Raw genomic sequence first — 20,240 nt, forward strand, 5'->3', positions numbered from 1 at the left:
GTCCCGACTTCCCCCAGTGATAAAGTGTAACCTTTCCTCTCCAGGCTGCTCTGCTTTCATAGCAGTGGAAATCCTAAGACAGCCACCTTTCAACAAACGCAGAATCACTATATTACCCAGTTTAGCATTTGTATACAAGAACACTACTAAAGTCTATAGCAAATATGATGGGTCTAACTGATCTAACCAAACTTGGCCTAACTCACAGTGTAAACAATGAAAGACAGAGTGTGAAAAGATGAAACTGTTGCTAAAGAGCAAAAGGGTGCCTCCACTCTTCAATACATTCTGTCTCATAGCAACTCCTTAAAAGTGGCCATAAGTGTTGTCATGGTGACAAGATAGTAGGCAGGCCGATTCCTGGGACAGAACAAAATCTCAAGTTTATTTCCCAGGCTGAAATGAAATTAATCAGAGAAACAAGCATTGCAAGCAAAAATACAGATAACCCTGAACTTAATGGCAGAGTATGCAAAAAAAAAAAAAAAATCCCACTGCGAGGTGAAAATGCTGTGTGTTGCCGGGCGGTGGTGGCGCACGCCTTTAATCCCAGCACTTGGGAGGCAGAGGCAGGCGGATCTCTGTGAGTTCGAGACCAGCCTGGTCTACAAGAGCTAGTTCCAGGACAGGCTCCAAAACCACAGAGAAACCCTGTCTCGAAAAACCAAAAAAAAAAAAAAAAAAAAAAGAAAGAAAGAAAAAGAAAATGCTGTGTGTTGGATATATCTAGCTATCAAACATGATAGCTCAGCAGACCGCAACTGTGCTCACACGCCTGCAGCAGTCAACAGCTGGGAAAAGTCGCCACGATGCACACCTGTTCACAGTACAGGCCTAGCCGCCATGTGTAAGTACTGCATGTTCTACTAGACTGACAGAAGACGGTGTGCTTCAGGCCCATCACCAGTCTAAGCACCAGAGACAGGCTTCCACAGGATGCTTGCTCCTCAGGTACACCACACTACCTCCAAGGTAGCCCTTCAAGGTTCTCTCCTTATAATCTGAATGTCATTTATTTTCCATTTTAAATTACTTTAATACCTTTCTAGAGAGTCAAATATTCACCTGTCTTGACACTTTTAACCTGGTGTTTACATATAAAATTAACACTGTAAGACTAGAAGCAAAGGTCCCTTCTCAGAAAAGCTTCATTTAGAGCTGCTGTTATTTAATAAAAAGAATAAATCAGTTAACCAATCACTGTTCAATATGAAAGGTATTGATTACAAATTATTTTTTTAAACTTAAAATATATATTTTTTAATTTCACACAAGCAACATTTCAATCACTTACTAACCAGTGTGGCTTGTGGCTACCACACTTAACAACAAACATATAACATATCCCTGTTACCAAAGAAACATTTATTGGAGCGAGGTTATCACTTGAGTCTTTCACTCCTTTCATTCTTCATTCCATTCCCATGGATTTAATCAATAATGAAAAGGGTTACTCGCCCCCAACACACAAACACACACACACACACACATGCACACAGACAGACTGACTGTTTCTACAGTTTACAGTTGTCCTCCACCTGGAGTTTGCAGCGTCAGGGAGCAGGAGAGGCTTCCTCTGCTCGGGAGCTTGCACACTTGCTCTGCATGGCTAAGAGGTCCTGTGAGAGCAGGAAGCTCCTTGCCTTAGGGGCTAAAGACGGAGGCACAGTTCTAACAATGTGGTGAGATGCCCAGGGAAATCTGCACATGGAACAGGCCAAACCTACTTCTCAGCTGGAAAACTGTCCTTTACAGCTGCCTAGAAACAATGCTTTGGGGGCATCAGGGTGGCTCCCTGGTAACAGTCAGTACTTGCTATGCACGCCTAACTACTTGAGTTCACTACCAGACTCCAGAGTGGAAGGAGAAAACGAGCTGTGCAAAGTCCTCTGACGTCCACGCGCACACTGTGCCACACATGTACCCACATTCACACAGAGCTCACACACACACACACATCCGCCCACACAACAGAAAAGCTTAAAAGCAGTGCTTTCCAGAACAAGTCTGTCGATAGCTGTGGAACTCACCTGCATGTAGAAAGAGGTGCGAACTGAACACCCTTTTCTTTGCATTCCCTTCTTATCCTCTCTTTGACATTTCTACACAGATCTATAACCCTAGAAAAGACAATTGAATGTACCATTAGGTATTCTTTCTTTTTTTAATTTTAGTTTTTTAAATTTCATTTTACATTCCATCCATAGTTCTCCCCCTTACCTCTCTTCCCACTTCCCCCCTCTCCCAGTCCTTCCAACAGGTAAGGGCTCCCATGGAAAGTCAACAAAATCTGGCACATTAAGCTGAGGCAGGACCAAGCCCCTTCCCCCTACACACAGGGAATGGGCTCCAGTAAGCCAGCTCATGCACCAGGGGCAGATCCTGCTCCTTCTGTCAGGCGCTCACAGATATTCTGAGCTTCACCACTCTCCCACACATGGAGGCCTAGTTCTTATGCTATTTTTCTCATCAGTTCATGTATTTATATATTTATTTAACTGGTTGGCCTCCACAGTTATAAGATTAAAAAAGTAAGAGAACATTGGCAGGTAACAAGGAAGTTAGTGACAAAAAAGCGCTAACACTATCCTAATCCATCTTCCCAGTAACAAAGGACTGGAGGTCTGAGTCCCCTCAGAATGCACAGACTAGAATCTTCCCTTTCACACCATGTGATGTCAAGAGTCAGGGCCTTGACCTCTGGCAGGTCATTAGGTCATGAGGGCAAAGTCCTAATGGATGGAATTGTTGTTATGTCGTAGAGAGAGACGAGAAGGATTGCTTTCAGTCACATGAGGACGAACGAGAAGGTGGCTTTCCATAAACCAAGAGGGCCTTCACCAGCAAACCCAGATGCCCAAAGGCCCCTGATACCACATTTCAAGGTGAGAGGAAAAATATCTGTTTAAACCATGGGAGCCAGCCAGGCCATGGCAGTTTATGTAGCAATCCATACTTGAGACGTCAGTCAGGAGTGGTATGATGGACTGAAGTCACCACTGATAACCTGACATGAGCTGCCTGCCTGCCTGCTCCAAAGGGATCAAGGGCAATCAGGTAGCAATTCTTATTTTTAAGATTCAGTCCCCTTGTTAAAATGCACTTTAAAAAATTATAAATAAGCAGGGGTGCGATGGAACGTGAATGTAGTCCAAATAGCAGAGACTGCAGCAGAAAGGTCACAAGCTCTGTCTGGGCTACACAGCAGTTTCCAGGACAGTCAGAACCATACGGGTCATCTAGAGAAAAAAATTCTGCACTTTTTGGAGAGAGAATAACTGAGTGATCCTATAGAATGGGATTATTTCAGATAATTCTTGGAATTTGACTACCAGTACACCAAAAGTCAAAATCCACAGCAGATTAAGATAATGTGGAAAAGACAAGTGGTTTCTAGAGGAAAAAATCAGGTATGAGGAGAACAAGAGGGTAAATATTTAATGCCTACATAGCGGGTTCAGAAACCCACATAATACAATTTCTATCATGTGTTTTAGTGCCAAATTTTGCTTAAACTTTTTTTTTTTTTTTTTTTTGGTTTTTCGAGACAGGGTTTCTCTGTAGCTTTGGTGCCTATCCCGGAACTAGCTCTTGTAGACCAGGCTGGCCTCGAACTCACAAAGATCTGCCTGTATCTGCCTCCCGAGTGCTGGGATAAAAATTATGTTTAACATCTTAAACTGGATTTCTTTCACAAATTATTTAAATGCAGGTAAAGATCTAGTTAAATCTACAGAGAGAGAGAGAGAGAGAGAAAGAGAGAGAGAGAGATCAAAGCTAAATGAGACATTCATTACAAAAGAAGTCAAAGAGATTTAATAATTTGGGGGGGGGGATAGATTTAAAAAGAACATTTAAGCGTAATAAAATCACCTAAGCTAAGTCAAACAAAAACCACACTGTTTTGTGTTTGTTCAGTAAGTCTTCAAAATATTGACTTTAATATACTTGTTTGTAGGATTCCAAATAAACTGACCTTAATCCAAAAAAGAGGCAGGTAAAGGTTGAAAACAATGGTATTCAGATCATGATACTAATTTAAATAAGAGTACCTTCCTTATTTCAATGTTTCTTATAAAAATTTTAAACTTTCCATATTCACAGAGAGACAAATTACATATCTGCACACATGTATCAATTATAAAGTATATCAGGGTAAGTCTTTTTTAGGTTTTACCTGTCCCAAGGAGCAGAAGTCTCAAAAGATTCTCCTACTACATAGTATTCCAAACCCAAATCCTGTGAAGACACAAAAATCATGAAATTACAACCAGTGCACCAACTGATAAACCACTGGAATTTCTGGAAGTTGTTAACAGTGCACCTCTGATCTAGCCTAACCTACTGTCTGTCTCATAAGAACACTGCAAAGTTTCCAAGTGTGGCACGACCTCTCTGAGTATGGGAGCCTTGTGTGTGCTGCTCTCCACAGCCTCAGCAGTTAAAGCATCTGCCACAAAAAAGGAACCCTAATACTTCCCTAGTGGATGGAGTCTCTCCAGGAACAGTTTCTGCTTAGAGAACAGATGTTTAGTGGACAGAACAGTAAAACAGTCAATATTAAAACTGAGCAACAATAAGCCGGGCAGTGGTGGCGCACGCCTTTAATCCCAGCACTTGGGAGGCAGAGGCAGGCGGATCTCTGTGAGTTCGAGACCAGCCTGGTCTACAAGAGCTAGTTCCAGGACAGGCTCCAAAGCCACAGACAAACCCTGTCTCGAAAAACCAAAAAAAAAAAAAAAAAACTGAGCAACAAGGTGAAAGGAACAAGAGGTAAGACAGTGTGTGCTGCTGCTGCTGCTGCTGCTGCTGCTGCTGCTGCTGCTGCTGCTGGTGATGAGGGTGGTGATGGTGGTGGTGGTGGTGCTGCTGCTGCTGTTGGTGATGAGGGTGGTGATGGTGGTGGTGGTGCTGCTGGTGATGAGGGTGGTGGTGCTGCTGCTGCTGCACTTTTGTCACATCAACTTTTATTTAGAAGCAAATTTAGAAAATACAGCTAGGTATGGTGGTTCACAACTTTAATTCCAGCACCTGAGTTGCAGGGGCAGGCAGATCTGAGTTCAAAGCCAGCTCAGTCTACAGACAGAGCTCCCAAACAGCCAGGACTACACAGAAAAACTGTCTCAAAAAAAAATCAAACCAATCAAACATAATAAACAAATAAATAAATAAATATAGTAAGAACAATCACTTCAATTCCACTAAGTGTTGAGAGGACACACCTCCATATCTAACTGATCTAAAGTGTGTGTTCAGTGGTTCAATCCCCATGTCTAGGACTCATTCTTGTGACAGTGGGGGTATGCACTAGAGAAAGGTTTTAAAGAACAAAGCAAACAGGACTGGCAAGGCAGCTCAGCATAAGGCAACTGTCGCCAAGCCTGATGACCTGAGTTTGAAGACCCACAGGGTAGAAGACAGAGCTGCATCCTGCAGACTGTCGTTCAGACATGCTGTGATCTATGCACCTTCACATGTACATATTCAAACACAAAACAAATCAATGTAAGGGGAAATGTAAAGATAAAGCAAAGAAATTTATGGGAAAAGATCCCTAAACCTACTTTTGTATTGGCCTCAAAATTAACTGGAAACTTACAAACAGTCTATTCCCCCAATGTACTTATTACAGCTACATTAATTTTCTACAATTCTGAATTCAGCGTTGTGGGAAATACACCTATCAATATATATCCCTCAATGTACCCAGAGAAAACATCTGATTTTATAAACATGTCCTCTGGGAAGATCCTGGGTAGTGACAGTCATTCATCTACTTCCTTGCATGCTCTGTGTACCTCCTGGTCAGGGTTCCTAACAGAGGGAACAGGCAGTCAGTCTGCTTTCCCAGTAGGAATCCCCAGGGGTAGGGGAAATGACTCTTCACTACACTATGAAAACAGACCTTGAATGAAAATTGAAATGTATGCCCTGGCAATGCTGAAGCATGCATGGGTAGCCTGAATATGGCGGTCCTGTTGAACTTGTCCATATTAAGTTGATGAGGGTGGCACATGCCGGTAGGAAAACAGACCTTAACTAGGACTAAATTATCCTGAAATGAGAACATTTCATGCCTTTTGAGAAAAATAAAAAAAAAAAATGTATCTTTTTATAAACGTTTCCCTCAAAACAATTTCCAACTGGAAAATTAGAAAATCTGTAACTTGGGAAAGTCAAACTTTCAGTAAGGCAGTCAATGGATCTTTTTAGATAAGATCATTAAAATCACTAACAGTTAAACTTTAAAATAAATTAAGTAAGTAAAAGTAACTTCAGCCAGAAAACAGTGTCTATAAAAGCCAAAGTAGAACAAATGAAAAACTACAAACTCAAAAGGCTGGTTTATAGCAGCAACCGCAACAGACTTGAAGTCAATGTGAGCAATGGCGTCTCTCATAAGCGGAGTCCATACTAAGAAGTCTGCAGTGTTCACACACAGTTTCTGACTTCTAAACCAGTGGCTACCTGGAATTATGTATCAATTTTTAAAGAAAGGATAAAGATTTATAAATCCTTATGATGGATCATAAACCAACTAAAGACCATTGCTACACAGAACAACTTGACTCCAACCCAAGTAATGTTAAGAAAGGCAAACTGGCCTTCAGAGGTGGAAAGACATTAAATCCCCTGTAAGTTCCTCAAAAGCACATACCAAAGTTTTAAAGGGGCTTCTAAAAAGTAAATTTAAAGCAAAATAAAGTTAAAAAAAAAAAGAAAAAGAAAAGTAAAGGGGCATCTAAAAGTAAATCCAGGCTTTTCCAGTAAAATGGTGCGCTAAATTACAGTAGCCGAATACTTATGAAGATAAGCATGTAACCTAAGTCAGTGTGGTGGTTTGAAGGAGAATGGCACCACAGTGTCATACATTTGAATGCTTGGTCCCCAGTACACAATACTATTTGGGAAGGATCAGGTGAGGCCTTGTGGGAAGGTGGGAAGGGTGGGAGGGGTGGGAGAGGAGGTTGTGGGTTTCAAAGGTCTATGGTTTTCCCAGGTAGCTCTCGCTACCTCCTCCTTGTAGACAGAGGTGAGCTCTCAGCTACTGCTCCAGTGTCATGCCTGCGGGCCTGCTGCCATGACAGTCATGGACTCCTCTGCAGCTATGAGTCCCAAATTAGATGTTTTCTTTTATGAGATGCCTTCCTTGATCATGGTGTTTTACCATGGCAATACGAAAGTAATTAATGTCAGAAATACAACTTACACGCATATACGCAATGACGTAAGTCAGCAAATAACCCCTCTGTCCATTATCTTCTCCAGCCGCCAGACCACTGCAGATGAAGAACAAACGATCAATATATTTTAACTGAAGAAATAATAAAAAAACTAAACTGATAACATCTCAAAATAACTGCTCAACAGATTAACATGGTATACTCACTTTTATCTTAATTTCACAAGTCATTAATATACCAGTTAACAAGAGAAAGTGCTTGAATAACAAATCTGAAAACACTTTATTGTTTCTCTTGGTCTTTTTGAGACAGGGTTCCTCTGTGTAACAGAGCCCTAGCTGTATTGGGATTCACTGAAGAGTGGGCAAAACAAAGGATATCATTTTATAAACACAATCTTAGAGAACGAGCAAGACACAGCTCAGGTCAAATCACTCAAAGTTCAATGTTAGTTCTGGGTTGGATGTGAGGCTGAGGCAGAGAATAAAGTTTTATAACTTCCAAAGTGCTGGGGCGAGGACTTAAGGGGGATCCAGTCGGGCTCCGGGCTTAAGCAGACACAAAACAAAGTCAGGCTCTGCAACTAAAGAAGCAGCAGTTCAGGGCTAGCAGTAAACAGTTCTCATGGGAGCTGGTAGCAGAAAGGAAAGCACAGGAAGCTGGGGGACACCTGAGCTTGGAACCACTGAGACAGAGTGCCATTGTATATGGTGGGAACAGGCCTAGCTGCTGCGCTGGGTGAGACCAAGCCTACTTTTCCTTCCCAAAGCAAGCCACTTTCCTTTCAGTTCTTTGCTACTATCTGGTGGTAAGGGATCCATTCTACACTGAGATGCAGTGGACAAACCCCATAGAAACATGCTTTTTGAAAAAATCTGGAGGAGCTACAGAAATGGCTCAGCAGGAAAGAGAGCCTGCTGCCCTTGGAAAGGACCAAGTGTGACTGCTGGCACCTACACTGGATGGCTTATAACCACCAGTAACTCTAGCTCCAGAGAAACTGTCACAAGTGCACATACACACTAGACGGACACACACACGGACACACACACACTCAAATAAATAAAATTTAAAAAATAAAATAAAAAAATCTGAAGCAAAAAACAACAATAAAAAAACCCTGTAACTGGACATTCATCCTATATTCCTAAGTCCTGAAAGAAAATAACAGGCAATTTGGGTTTACTTTCATAATCACATTTTCTTGCAAATTTAGCTTTGAAAACCACTTTTATTTTTGTTTTAGAACTGTCAGTTTAGTCAAAACCAAATTAAGATACAATATGTAAGCAATCACAAAACTCAGAAATGAAGTATTTCTAAAACTGACAATTTTGCAGCTACTCCAAATATATATATATGTCTATGTTGTGTGTGCATGTATGTGTGTGTATATATATATATATATAGTTAGACTTAAATTGCTTTATTTCTAAGTAGAACATCAATCGTCTACTTCTTGTTATTCTCACAAATTTCAAACACCAATTCACAAGGTTCTTAACATATTTAAAGGAGCAGGCAGCTTAATGAAGAGGAAAACCAGACTCTCATTTTACGTTAAAAAAAAAAAAAATCTGGCCAAAGTAATTACTCTCATGCTGAATTACATCAAACAACTTAAGAACACTGTAAAAATAATGATGAGTTATTGCCTTAAGTTCTATGGAAGATGCCAAAGCATCGCTCATGACTACTGACAGGTGATGTTTATTCAGCTCTTGAAGGAGTAAAGGTATTTTACTAGCAGACATAGATCAACAAAGGATTCAGCTATTATATCCCCTGGTCATGGGTGTTGAGGTATTTCCACAGCGCTGGAGTAGAGGGAAAGGGGCAGAATGAGTACAGTAACACATAAAACCCTCTACATGATGGGAGAGGGGTATTTCATTAAAAATGCTCAATTTTAGCTAACATGGCAATGCGAACACGGGACAAAAAATGAAAGGAAATAAAGAATGGATTAACAAGGCCCTAATTAAAAACAAGCTCCACCAACAGATACAAAGTTTAGCAAGGAAGAAATGTGGGGGAGCCTTCCTCCCACTGTGAGGACCCAAATTGGTGGTGTGGCATTCAAACCAGAAATATCCCCAAGTCTTCAGTAACTGGAACAAAAATTCATGTCTACTGAAAACAGGGAATTCAGAAAACCACAAGACAATGTATTTCTAAGGATAAAATTTTAAAATAAAACAAAAATAGCCCTGAGTCATTTCCCTAATAATCTGGATTGTTCAAAACACAGATTTGTGTATTTAATGAGGGAAGCCAGACAAAAGTATTAGAACTTAATTTTAAGCAAGGAGCAAATCCAGCAAAAAGAAAACAAGTCTCTTCCTAGTCAAGGCTTTTCCTCTTTGCTCTAAACGGCCTTGTTTACATTTTAAAGGATGAATTTGATGCTCATTTATTTAAAGTAAGCAAATTACTACAGTTATCCAACATTATCTCAGAAGGTCAGACCACATATCTCAGACATGATTTACTTTTATTTTTAAGTTGTGAGCCACCATGTGGTTGCTGGAAATTGAACTCAGATCCTCTGAAAGAGCAGTCAGTGCTCTTAAGCGCTGAGTCATCTCTCCAGCCCTATTTTTAAGTTGTAAGTGAAGTTTCTTATGAAAAAACAAAAGTAGCATTAGTAACATTTATGACAGTTGGTATATCAGATAAAATGACTGATAAAGTCCTATAGGTTAAAATACAATTCTCAAATCAAATAGTAATTAGGAAGAATAGAACAGGGAGGATAATCCTACTGAGTGTCATTAACTAACTAAAAAAGTTTTTAATCACACACGGAGTATGTCCTAAGAAACAAACTCCTTAGGGAGAGACAGGCTAAGTGTGAATCAGAAAGCACGCCATTTGTCGTCACTAACCTGCACGAACAGCAGCGAGTGTGACACAGTACTAGCTACTATCACCTTCCAGCCTGCTCCAAACTGCAATGGAAAGCACTATCTCCACAGAGCTGTGTGGGTGTGCTGTGGGGCAATGGTCTTGTACCCTGTAAAGGTTTGTCAGTTGCACTGGTTTAATAAAATGCTGATTGGCCAGTAGCCAGGCAGGAAGTACAGGTGGGAAGTATAGGCAGGGCAATCAAAACAGGAGAATTCTGGGAAGAGGAAAGGCTCAGTCTGCAGTCCTGACCCAGACGCACTGATAAAGGTACCAAGCCAAATGGCTAACACAGACAAGAATTATGGGCTACTTTAAGATGTAAGAAAGAGTTAATAAGAAGCCTGAGCTAATAGGCCAACCAGTTTATAATTAGTGTAGGCCTCTGAGTGTTTATTTGGGACTGAATGGCTGCAGAACTGGGCAAGACAGAAATCTCTGTCAACAGGGGTGCACGCCTAGGGGATGGGAGAAGAGGCAGAACTATGCAGAATTTAACACATATCTAGCAACTCAAATATTTCATTTTCATCTAATACTTCTGAAATTTTAGAAATCCCAATTAAATATTTAAATTCATAAGGATCAATTCTCAGTTTTTGTGTTAAGTAAGATCAAGTGAACTATGTAAATAAAAATTTTTTAAATATTTAGTTTCTAGTATTTCAAGCTAGAGCAGATACAGAAAAAATTAACTTAAATCTCCTTTCTGACGAATACGCTTCAGTAGTTAAAACAAAACAAAAATGGAAAATAAAGAATGAACTTCATCTTCTATTAAGGAAATTAAAACTCTGCTTGTAATTTCAGAATAGATCAAAAATAAAAGAGGGATTTATTTTCAAAGACAGTATCAGAATAAAGTAGACTGAATTTAAATGAGACCGTTTTTCCTCTAAGAAGACAGTATTCACTACTAATCCAACCCTGGAAATAAAGAGCTAAGTAGCACAGCACAGGGTGGGGCACTGCAAAGCACTTATCTCCAACCTAAGTGAGTTTCTTAAGACAGAAAGAAAGGAGGGTAGATAAATGTTTGCAGAGTTCAGGACAAGCTAACGCTGGGGATGCCCTAGGCCCTGGCGGATGGGCACCTGAGAAGGGAGGCGGAGCACAGCCTGACAAATGACTCACCCAGTGGCGCTCTCCCCATCAGGAGACAGAAACCACCCCGCCATGATCCAGTTGGTTATATGGAAAGTGTTTTCTGTTTCTTTATACCCACATAAAACAGTAAGTGACAGGGGGTGGAGTATAGATAATTTATCAAATATCACAGACTAAACATAATTTCCTTTTTAAAACACATTAGTAATGTTTTATACATGAACCAGTAACAAGACAATTGTTTCATTCCTACACAACAAATAACACAACACAAAGTTGTCATTCAAGCAAAAATCTAGGAAAAGCAAAATATTTAACATCATATAACATGCACACACATTATGTATGTGTAAAATTAGGTCAAAGCAACAGATTACTCTTCCTACAAATTTTTGGGATAAAAATATTTTAAGCTTACTTTCATAAATCACAATGAATTTAATACAGCCTGCTGACACATACAGTCTGTACGGAGCCAGCACAACTCCAGCATACCTCCTCTTTGCTATAAACTCAAAGCCATACCCAAACTTTGCAGCAATGTCATAGACTTGTTTTTCATGTTGAAGAACCTTCTCACGGTCCCCCTCGAACAGTAATGTGGCTACGCTTAGTTGATTTGGATCAAATCCTTTAAACTACAAAATATAAAATAAAGTTGTATTATTACAGAGAGGCCTTAGCTTATAAAACAGTAAAGTGAAATACATTTGCTCTTTTTCTTCTAACATGACCTCAGGTACAGCAGCCTGTTAAGCTTTGAGGCATTCCCTGTCAACTAACAGGTGAGTGCTTGCCTGACCTGACGCTGCTGCAGAAGTCCACCTCACAGGTGAGTGCTTGCCTGACCTGCACAAGGTTCTGGGCTTGAGGCCCAGCACAGCAAGACCAAGCTGCATTTCAAAGTACTGTGGTATTATAATCACTTCTGATACAGTAACTCAACAGGTAACCTGCCAGAATTTTAACTGTAATTATAGAAACAAATACAAATTACAGAACCACAGAGCAAAGCATCTGGGTGGACACATTAAATAACAAAAAGATCTTGAGCATGCAAAGAACTAAGACTAATTTTAAAAGGAAATATATCAATTCACTAGGGGAAAAAAGTAACACAGATGGTCCTGAATGAATAAATTATTTCGAATTTACCAATACTTGTACAAATTAATATACTAACTAGACTATTCCAGTTTTAATTAAAAAAAACTGTACATTTGAAAAGGACAAGTCTCTAAAATTTTTCTAGAATAATGAACATGTAATAGTGGCAACAAAGAAAATTCTAAATAATAAGAGGTAAAACTAGATTATATTTTTTTAATTTTTCAAAAACAAAACAAAACTATTACAAAGAATGAGCAGTATCTATTCTCAGGTAGTACAGAACATAGCAAGATGCCTTTGGCTCAATGTAAAAAGAAGCAGGCACTAGTCCCAGTCACTAGTGCTGACACAAGGGTCAGCACAGGAGAGGAGGAGGTGGAGAGCAATCTAGATCTTCATCTAACAGCAAAAGAGCTAAATAAAACAACAAAAACCACAAACCTTTCACTGTCAATTAAAAGAGGTAAAGGATATGCTATAGCTTAATGTCTGACCACTTGCTTAGTGTGTGAGACCCTGAGTTTTATTCCCAACACTACAAAAACAAACAAACAAAAAACTGGACAACACAAGAAAATAATGGGGGTTGGGGAGTAAAAGGTCCCTAAATATACTATAAGAGAAAGGGCTTTCTTAGCTTAGAAGTGATTAAATAGTCCTAAGAACAGACATAAATTTAAGTTCACATAGCACCAGAATGAAAAACCCTATTAAAAAGGGAGGTGCTTGGTTGGAAAATGTTATTTACAGAATCCATGCCAAAGGGTACTTCGTATTCCATTACTCACAAAGGGTGTGTGTCAAAGTGCAGTGAACAAACAAGGAACCCTCCCTAGCACAACAACCACATTTAAATAGTTCACACAAAATTATACCCAGGAAAAACAGAGACAGTTCAAGCTCTCTGGCGTTTCAAGAAACATTACCTAATTAAGCAAAATAATGAAAAAATCTTCCAACTACAACAATAAAATGATACATTGTTGCCACAGTGGTACACACTCTGACACACATTGTTGCCACGGTGGTACACACTCTGACACACATTGTTGCCACGGTGGTACACACTCTGACACACATTGTTGCCATGGTCATACACACTAGTACAACCTTTCAAAGTTCTCAGGAATAAAACATTAAATAAATAAATGAACCCAATCTCATCTCACTCCTGAGTACAACTATAAAAAAAATTTCAACTATAGGGAATGTCACCAGCATGAGACTGCTCAATGCAGCTGTTTTTAGACTTTAGAACCAGAGACAAACTGACCTGACTACACAGTTCAGTTGCTAACATACCTTTTCCCACAACAGAACACAACACCCCACAGAAAAACATCCTTATGAGAAATGTGTATAGGGAGAAGGCAAGAAGAAAAACTTACATCCTGTACAAGTATAATTTTAGATTTTTTTAGTCTTACCTTTGTAATATAAAACTTTTTTAATCCATCTAAAAATGATGTAAAAATAGAGGAGACCTGAGGTTTAAGAGCATGACCTAGGAAGAGAAAAAAATTTTACAGTTTAAATTAATAACAAATTAGGTGTTTTTGAGATCAAAAGATGGCTTTAATTTAGTATTCTAAGGGAAGCAAGTCTTTACAGCTGTAATTTATATGGATGCTTTTATTAAGATCTTTTACCTCTACATTCTTTCAAGTGTGACAATGTTTTACTTATAAAAGTCACTGTTTTTAAAAAAAAAAAATTACTACATGTAATTAATACTACACATACTTTCAGTTATCTTTCAATGGTACAATTTACACACAGTAAAACCACCTCATTAATTTTTATTTTATTAAGAATATCCAGTGGTAGCTGGTTTTACTATCATTTTTTTAATTATACAGAAACTACACAGAACCATAACCAAATATGGAGTCCATGTGAAGTTTAAGGTTGTTTCTTAATTCTTAAGTCATCCAGAATTCTTAGCATAAAACTAACAATTGCTTCCTTAATCACACTCATGGAGTTAAAATTGCCAAAATAAAACAAACAGCATTTCAGAGTCTGTTAAATTAACATCACCGCCTGCAGATTACGCTTAATTGGGTAAGAACCTTCTACTGCTTTCTCATAGTTTCCAGAGAAGAGCAACTTCTCAGCACTGGGATGGTTCCAGTTAAGCTCCACATCTGGCCTTAGTGTTGAGCACAACTTAAAAAAAAATTCCATCCTGTTTATGCAGTTTTCAAAAAAGATGCTCAAGTACTTAGCAAAACCTAAATCTGTCTTCCAAAGAAAGGGTTTTTTTTTTTTTTCTAGTCTTCTAGGGTTGAGGATTCTTAAGTATAAGATCTTCCTTTAAAAGAAATGCAAAGGACAATCCAGTTGCTCCTAAATCATTACCAGCCTTTTATTCCAATTCATTTATAAGTGAGAATTCAATATATAATACTTACCACATTGTTTTTCCTGATTGTAACGACAAAACTAGGTTACATGAAAGACTAAGTAAAATAGGTCATACGTAGAGACTAAGAGATACCCATGCTACGGCTGCAACAGGGAAAAACTGAGAGACACGCAAGGTAGTAAATAAAAAAAACCAACTGTGGGGTAGATAGAAACTGTCTTAGTGGTGTTTATGAGTCCCAGAATCATAATCTGATTTGTCTAGAAACTGTTTCTTTCTTATAAGATGTAAAAGATGTTTCTCCAACATAACTATGTTTTAAAGATAATTTAAACATCTATAAACTTAGAAATAGCACATCATCAGGATGCTCACTTCCTTTGGCCAAACAGGACTCACCCTACATTAATAACTGAAATTAAACAGAGAACGTGCTGCGCTATGCCTCAGGGCTCAGGACTGCAATCTCAGATATACAAGGGGATGAGGCAGGAGAACTCAAAGTTCAAGGTCCATCTGGACTAAGACAGAGTTCAAGGCCAGGTTAGAAGTAGGCATCTTATTGAGTCTCTGCCTCAAGAGGTAAAAAGAGAGCTGGGATATGGCTCAGTGACAGAATGCTTCCCTAGCACGCTTGAAGCCTAGCTTTATCCCCAGTACCACCAAAGTCCTCAGTAGTATTGAGTTCTTGCAAAAGATTTAATTTATGCTTTATACAAAAGTCTTCAAATCCACTTATCTCTAAACAATGCACGAGAACGCCAAATGTTACTAATCCTGTGTGAATAATCCTTAAGGACAATCACTTTAATCCACTGACTCTGGGGGGCATCATCCCCTTTCCAATGGTGGGAACCAGCTACATTCATACACAATACTGAATTAAATCAAGTATTATAAAAAGGATACTGACTTTAAGTGGGTTGACCATCTTTTCATCAAGTTGCTATTGCCTATATATTATATTTTGGTTAGTGTGTCTTATAGTAAATTGATTTCTAAATCTTTTAGTCAGAAAGCATGACTAGAACCGATTAGCATACAGCATCAGTTTCATGAAGCTGTAGTAGTAACTCATCGAAAGGGATTTGCTAACAATGTATTTCTGAAGTGATTAGACAGTTTAAGCATGGCGCTCTGAAATCAGACAAACTGAGTTTAATCGCAACTCTACCCCTCACAACTTGTAGACTCATCACCTCGAAGCTCAGCTGACAGGTGGTATATGAAAACTGTGATAATAACAATGTGTTCACCATTGTGCTGTAAGTTATCTAGGATTTGTTCACTCTTTTGCCAGTTCAGTGTAATCCAACCACCACCTAAATGTTCATTACATGTTAAGTGCAGGATATACAGAGAAAAAATATATTTCTCAAATTTGGAAGCCTTGTCTACACAGTATATATGTACATCATGTCAATACGCTGAAAACAGATAACTTCAATATATTCTATTAAGGGTTGTACAAGGAGAAATAAAAATAATAAAAATAGTATAATTAATATTAAGTCTTGTACCTCACTAACCGGTATGACATAGGCACTCATCAATCAGCCGCATGGCTGGTACAGTCCTGGATATCACTTACTGTGTTAAGAGCTACTCTTTTTATTTATTTATTTATTTATTTATTTATTTATTTATTTATTTATTTGGTTTTTCAAGACAGGGTTTCTCTGTGGTTTTGGAGCCTGTCCTGGTATGACATAGGCACTCATCAATCAGCCGCATGGCTGGTACAGTCCTGGATATCACTTACTGTGTTAAGAGCTACTCTTTTTATTTATTTATTTATTTATTTATTTATTTATTTATTTATTTATTTATTTGGTTTTTCAAGACAGGGTTTCTCTGTGGTTTTGGAGCCTGTCCTGGAACTAGCTCTTGTAGACCAGGCTGGTCTCGAACTCACAGAGATCCGCCTGCCTCTGCCTCCCAAGTGCTGGAATTAAAGGCGTGCGCCACCACCACCCGGCAAGAGCTACTCTTTTAATTGCTAAATCAGGAAGCCATGACAGGATATACAGAGAGAATCTTCAATGGATATGAGGAATCAAAAATATTACAACCTATAGTGGGAAAGGGTGAGGCAGAGGAGAGGGGTATGTGCATATGGGGAAATATGATATCACTGAAAGACATTCTCATTAAGAAAACCAACACTCTGTACTATGACTATATACCAATAGAGAAAGCGAATAAAAAAGTCACAGCCAAAAAAAAGTGTGGTATTTCAAAAGGATCTCTCTAGTGGCTAAGTGAAGAGGAGATGAAACAGTCAAGCCTAGATTTCACAAGATCCAACTCTGTATGCAAAATGGTATGGGAGGTCCTTCTGTCTATGTGTTGCTTTTATTGGTTAATGAATAAAGAAACTATCTTGGCCTGTGATGGGGCAGAGTACAGCTAGGCAGGGAAAAGTAAAGTGAATGCTGGGAGAAAGGAGGCAGGTTCAGAGAGAAGTCATGTAGCCCTGCTGGAGACAGACACCAGAACTTTAGCGGGTACAGACACATGGCGAGACACAGATTAATAGAAATGGGTTAAATTAATATATGAGTTAGCCAATAAGAAGTTACAGCTAATGGGCCAAGCAGTGATTGAATTAATACAGTTTCTGTGTGATAACTTCAGGGCTAAGCGGCCTGGAACCAACAAGTGGCCTGCTGCTACAGCAAAGTTTAAAGATTACTAACAATTAAAAATAACGACTAAGTCTAGAATTAGAAGGGGGTGTGTCAGCACATCTCTAAGCAAAGAGATTGAGGAACTGAATGATGGTACCAGAAGACCCTTCCTCGAAGGCTCATTGTAAACTGTTACACATCCTGCTCACAAATAAAATCTGCTCAAGTTACATGTGGTTTTACAAAGGTGTGTATACTTGAGACAGTCCACGACCTCAATAACATGTAAAAGACAACACAGTTGGAGATGACTCTTAAGACCTAGATCTCCAATTACAGGTCAAAGCACAAAAGGAGGTTTGTTTATTTCATTATTTAAAGGACACATTTATCTGAAATCTTTATCAATAGTATTTTTTAAATAACATTTAAAAAAATTTAAACAGTGACTGACTTAGAAAAATTTAATTTAAAAAATAATTATTGATCTGTTAAGAGTCTGGCATGCTTACTTAGGTTGCTATTGAATGTAATCATTTCCCCAATCCCCATTAAAATCTAAGCTGCCCTTAGGCACATAACCAAAGCCTGCCTATCTTAGCCCTTGGCATCTGCTACTGAGAAATGGCAATAATTTCAGGAACTGTTTCTGAGGTTTTTAAATTCCTAAAACTAAGTCCCAAAGTAAACTTCAGCACATGAAAGACAGAGTATCAAAAACAAAACAAAAAAACAAATATACAAAACAAAAAACCAAAAAGCCCTGAAAAGTCTAACATTTTAGAAATACGTTTTTAGACATAGCTGCTTACTATTCTCCACCCAAATATCCCAGCAGCACCTCTAACCATCCACTGTAATACATTTTCTCCAAAACCCCACTGCCAATCAACCAATCAATGTCTAGAGATGTTCCCAATTTTCCCTTTAGATTGCCACTGGCAGGCAGCTAATGGCTGTCCTGAAAACCTGCCCCTCTTCTCCACCGTTACCACTCTATTCAAGGTGCTCCAGATCTGCCCCTGCACTGTTCACTCCGCAGCTTCATCTCCAGTCCATTCCCTCCTCACTCACTGTAGTGGCATTTCATATGTATTTTAATAAATAAAGCTTGCCTGAAGACCACAGAGTAAAACAGCCCCACTGATCAGCCTTACAGCCAGGCAGTGGTGACACATACCTTTAATACCAGTAGCCACACTAGTTTGCCACAGGAACCAGATGGTGCATGCCTTTAATCCCAGTGATGCACTCCTTTAATCCCAGTAGAGAGTTATAAAACAGAGGAGACAGCTCCCAGTCTCAGTCTCATTCTGAGATTCCTGGAGGCAGGATAGCCATTCTGGACTGAGGTCAAGGTAAGAGCCAGTGGCTGGCTGCTTTGCTTTTTGGATCTTCAGGTTTGAACCCCAATTTCTCTGAGTTTTTATTAATCGTGCTTTAACTCACCCTGAACAACACTGCCAGAAAGGGCTTTCTAAGGCCAAAATGATTGATGCCCCTTCCACAAAGAAAGACCACTGCAGACAGGATAAAAGTCACTAAAATATTTGGAGACTCTAAAACATGCTATTGTGCTTTCACAAGTTCAGCTTTGCCCATAAGGGAACAAATTTGGTCAGGTAGAAGACTCAAGCAAACCTCTGTTTCCCCTTGAAGATTCAGAGCAAGTGCCACCTCCAACAGAAGCCTTTCTAAGCTTTCCTTCATGAATGAGGTGCAGCTTCCGCAGCAACCCAGGCACCTGTGCTCCCCACAGCCTTCCCACCACGGCACTCTCTCATAAGACTGAGTACTCATCAGAGCTCCCCCGAGGGACAGCACGGTGACAATCATCATTCTCTGAAAGTTCTGGAGGCTAACTGAGCACAGTTACTCACCAAACTGAAACTGCTGGTTGTCCATGAGGCGGATCGATGCAGGAGCACACCTCTGTTTTAAAAGAAGTGGGAATCAGTTTAACAGACAAGAGTCACACAGCAGGACCTGACTGTTACTTTATAAGGCTTCAACGACTTAGTGCCTAAAGATATATGGAAAAACTTCATGAAGACAAAACATCAGTGGTTTATAAAAATATTTGGAGAAATCTATATGTAAAAGCAATTCATAGATACTCAAACCTTTAAACTTAGCAATAAAATATACTTGCTGCCTGGCAGTAACCTGGAAGAATAACTTAAAAGAAATTCCACTCCTCAAAATTGACTATTTTACAACAAAGTAGAACTTTTTAAGACTAAATATGTGTTTAAGAATTGCATATTTTGTAATATTTTACTAGGTTTTTGCACAGTATTTTTCTCCCTCTCCCCACCCAACACCCTCTCCCTTTCACAGTGTTGAGAATCAAGGCTGTGGCCATGCACCTGCTAGCAAATGCTCTACCACTCAGACCATCACTAGCTTCTTTCATACTTTTAGAAACCAGGAAGCACTGGTGGAAATTTTTATATGCCAAAAAAACTTCTAAATCATCTGCAATATCTTCAAAGACAATCTTAGGAACCATTCCTTCTTTTGAATCCTTCCTCAGAATTATTTTACACAGAAGAACACATGTGACACAGTCACAATTTTAGTTCTTTTTGGGTTACATATAATGCAAACAGCAATGAAACTTTGATGTTAAGAATGTATATCTAGGGGCTGGAAAGGTGGCTCAGAGGTTAAGAGCACTGATTACTCTTCCTGAGGACCCAGGTTCAACTCCCAGCACCTACATGGCCACTCACAACTGTCTGTAATTCCAGTTCTAGGGGATCTGACACCTTCACACAGACATACAGGCAAAACCCTGAAGCACATAAAAATAAAAATAAATAATAAAAAAGAGGGTGTTAAAAATATTTATGTAAAGAATAAGTCTGCCCCAGCGGAGTGTGTGTGTGTGTTTGTGTGTGTGTGCATGTGTGTGTACGTCCATGTTTACAA

The 20,240-nt window shown here is 39.1% G+C and overlaps 1 protein-coding gene across 2 annotated transcripts in view; it reads right to left on the minus strand.

The window, feature by feature from the left end:
* Agps (alkylglycerone phosphate synthase) overlaps nt 1–20,240 on the minus strand; it is a 101,330-nt gene that overhangs the window by 23,775 nt on the left and 57,315 nt on the right. For both annotated transcript variants that reach the window (XM_057754936.1, XM_057754937.1), the window contains exons 12-17: nt 19,187–19,238; nt 13,736–13,812; nt 11,724–11,836; nt 7,211–7,280; nt 4,178–4,239; nt 2,031–2,120 (exon numbers count right to left, since the gene is read on the minus strand). In XM_057754936.1, the coding sequence (XP_057610919.1) occupies nt 2,031–2,120; nt 4,178–4,239; nt 7,211–7,280; nt 11,724–11,836; nt 13,736–13,812; nt 19,187–19,238 (464 nt within the window). The remainder of the gene's footprint in view (nt 1–2,030; nt 2,121–4,177; nt 4,240–7,210; nt 7,281–11,723; nt 11,837–13,735; nt 13,813–19,186; nt 19,239–20,240) is intronic.

Source organism: Chionomys nivalis, chromosome 22, assembly GCF_950005125.1.
Source record: "Chionomys nivalis chromosome 22, mChiNiv1.1, whole genome shotgun sequence".
Classification (NCBI taxonomy): domain Eukaryota; kingdom Metazoa; phylum Chordata; class Mammalia; order Rodentia; family Cricetidae; genus Chionomys; species Chionomys nivalis.